Source organism: Triticum dicoccoides, chromosome 5A (genome assembly GCF_002162155.2).
Source record: "Triticum dicoccoides isolate Atlit2015 ecotype Zavitan chromosome 5A, WEW_v2.0, whole genome shotgun sequence".
NCBI classification, from domain to species: domain Eukaryota; kingdom Viridiplantae; phylum Streptophyta; class Magnoliopsida; order Poales; family Poaceae; genus Triticum; species Triticum dicoccoides.
This window is the reverse complement of record NC_041388.1, coordinates 275,813,478-275,816,198: the sequence shown is the minus strand read 5'-3', so window position 1 is coordinate 275,816,198 and position 2,721 is coordinate 275,813,478. Positions and strand designations below refer to the sequence as shown.

The following is a 2,721-nucleotide window of genomic DNA, read 5'->3' as shown; positions in this document are numbered from 1 at the left end:
AAAAACCACCACCACCAACGTGGCAAAGGCTGAAAGTAGCGGTAGTGCGAAGGCGCGGGGTAATCCTTGTGCATCGATGGTGGATCCTCCCCCTAGGTTAGGACGATTTTGTTTAGCTTTTCAAACTAACTGTTAGATCTAAAATGTAACGAAAAATCTTCCAAAAAGACAGCGTAATAACATACGACTTTTTTCCTGAGGACATATCTTCATTAATTTAGATGGACCTATAAACCAACAAACATTAATTAGAAGATAACATAATATGTATGGTAAAACATAGGTATATATGTTCGCTCTACATAATATATAACATATGTATGCATGGATAAGTACCACGAGATATCACCACATTGTGTAGATCATATGGTGAGATCAAGAGTACTTGCCCTCCTTGTAGCATGCTCATCTACTGCACGATCACTAGCACTAGTGCTACTCATCTTCCGAGGAGCATCCCCAGAAGAGAACAAGGACAGAGATAGCATAGTGGCACTGCTGGTCTCATCCACTTGTTCTTCATCGGCTCCATTCTCATCAGGGCCTTCTTTCACCCAGCCGCAGCCCGATCTCTTCCGCTTCGCCTCCCTCCTCGGCACGGGGAGACCGAGCGAGAGATCGAGATCAAGATCAAGAGAAATATGGATATCATCAGCGTTGCACACTGTCGGTTGCAGCAATCGTTTATGCTGGTGGTTCATGGTATGATGATCGTTCCGAGATGGACAGCCTGACTGCATCATCAGTCCCGGATTGCTAGATGCAGCTCGAGCTACATGTTGAGCTCGGGACCGAAGGAAAGCCGCCTCGGCTTCAGCTTCTAAAGAGTTGTAGGTCCTCGATCCAGTTGCAAGAAAGGGGCGACCATGGGCCCAATATGGTTCATGGAAGCTTCTCCATGGAGGCCATGCAGCAGCACCAAACCTAGTTCATAATTACCAGGGACATCAGCCGGATCGACATGCTAGCTAAGGACTGCTTACTTGAATGATTTGCTAGCCACGCAACAGATTGAAGGTGTGTAGACCAAATTAATGGATCCAACTACCTTGACAACATGGTGCCCGCACCACTCTGGCGATGATGGAAGGCATGGGGCAAGGGGAGATGACCTATGACTGGAAAAATCAATTCTATCAGATCGATCAGAACACACCAAAGCAAGGAAAGGAAAATCACTCATTTTTACTCACACAACATACCCTGGCCTGAGTCATCGATCTTCTTGCTCCTATACATCTGAAGATGATTGAATTTACAACATCATGCAAGAGGACACAAATGTTAATTAACTGATAAACAAGGGGGGGCAGGGAAAGATCATCATCAGAAAAGAAAGAAAACCTAAGTTGCACATGGATGTTTTAATGAAATTGATTAACGTGAACCTGGAGGTGGCTCTTGACATGGCCTATGCTAAGCCCTCTGACGTTCATCAACTGAAGAACGAGCTTCGGAGTTGCACCTATATATATATACACACACAAAACATGGAGTTAACATGGACGAGGGGTATGGCTAGCTAGGAATAAGATGATGGAAACTGAACGAGGAGGCCTTACGGTCTTGGCCGCCGAGCCTGTGAATGGCGCGGACGAAGCAGTGGTGGAGCTCCGGCGTCCAGCGGAGGCGCGGGTTCTTGGAGCGGACGTAGGGGCGCACCGACGACGACGACAAAGAGTTCCCCCTGCAGGCGTCCTCCTGCTCTTCACGGCCCGCTCCCTCCTCCTCCACCGTGCTGTCATCGTTGCTCGCCGAGGCGCCCGAGCTCCCGTCGCCTCCCTTGCTCGCCTCCATGGGAGATCGATCAACGGACGACCGGACGATCTAGTAGCTAGTTGACGAGGACCTTGGTGCCGCTGCCTCCATCTCGTCAATAGTGATCAGTGGTGTGGAGAAAGAGAGAGGAGCCAAATTAAGGGTGAGGTCACGGCTCAGTTCTATCTGCCTATCTATCTAGAAAGGTTCGTCGAGATGCATATGGGAATTCAAGCTGGCGTGTGCGAGACGATATAGCAAGCAGTCGATGATGATCTCACTCATATTTATGCGGGTGGCTGGCCCTTGGAAGGAAGCATGTTTACATCTGCAAGGGCAGATAGATAATACATAGCAGATAGATCGATCTGGAGAGGGTGAAAGATGCACTTATAACCGCCCAAAAACTTTACAGTACCGGCCAGTACTGCCGGCTCCTGTCGATCGGAAAAGGGAAAAAGGAAAACTAACCAGTACGTGCTGCCGTGCTGGTCGATCACTGATGCTAGCTGCTAGCCAAGGAGAGGAGAGGGGACAATGATTCCTTGAGAAAAAAGGAGGCACGGCTAAGAGGCTAGTGATTAAAGTTAAGTACTGTCCAAAGTCTTGGGCTCCTAACTTGCATTTTGGCCTGTAGCTTTCTGCGGTCTCCAGCTAGCCAGTAGGTGCGAAAACGAGAGGAGGAGACAAGTACCCCCAAGAGCCAAGACTAACAAACTTCTAGCATGTCCAACAAAGTCACTGCACATATGTGTACGTGCGAGTGCATGCCCATGGGTTTCCATGCATGCACTCGCTGCTATCTTTGGCGTACATGTGTCCATCAAACCTGATACTGATCTATACGTGTACACCATGTTCAGCTGAGTAACAATGTCAGCTGTACACCATGTTCTGAGAAGAATTGATGAAGCACATGTACTCTTGTTTCCCTGTATTTAGAAATGTATGTCGATCGCTTTC

At 48.2% G+C, this 2,721-nt stretch overlaps 1 protein-coding gene across 1 annotated transcript; it reads right to left on the bottom strand.

Annotated features, from left to right (window-relative positions):
• Window positions 1–268: 268 nt before the first annotated feature.
• On the bottom strand, window positions 269–2,499 carry LOC119301003 (transcription factor LUX-like). Its single transcript, XM_037577907.1, has 5 exons — window positions 1,563–2,499; window positions 1,389–1,465; window positions 1,203–1,239; window positions 1,049–1,118; window positions 269–924 (listed from the first exon to the last, which is right to left on the bottom strand). Exons 1-5 carry the CDS (start codon window positions 1,795–1,797, stop codon window positions 363–365), a joined length of 981 nt encoding a protein of 326 aa, XP_037433804.1. The 5' UTR covers window positions 1,798–2,499; the 3' UTR covers window positions 269–362.
• Between the last annotated feature and the right edge of the window lie 222 nt (window positions 2,500–2,721).

Bases quoted from the DNA above. Each gene is read 5' to 3' on its own strand.
- LOC119301003 (XM_037577907.1), bottom strand. From the start codon at position 1,797: ATGGAGGCGAGCAAGGGAGGCGACGGGAGCTCGGGCGCCTCGGCGAGC. The intron at 1,119-1,202 runs GTATGTTGTGTG...TGATTTTTCCAG, and splicing joins GATCGATGACTCAGGCCAGG to TCATAGGTCATCTCCCCTTG. The intron at 925-1,048 runs GTAGTTGGATCC...ATTATGAACTAG, and splicing joins GCGGGCACCATGTTGTCAAG to GTTTGGTGCTGCTGCATGGC.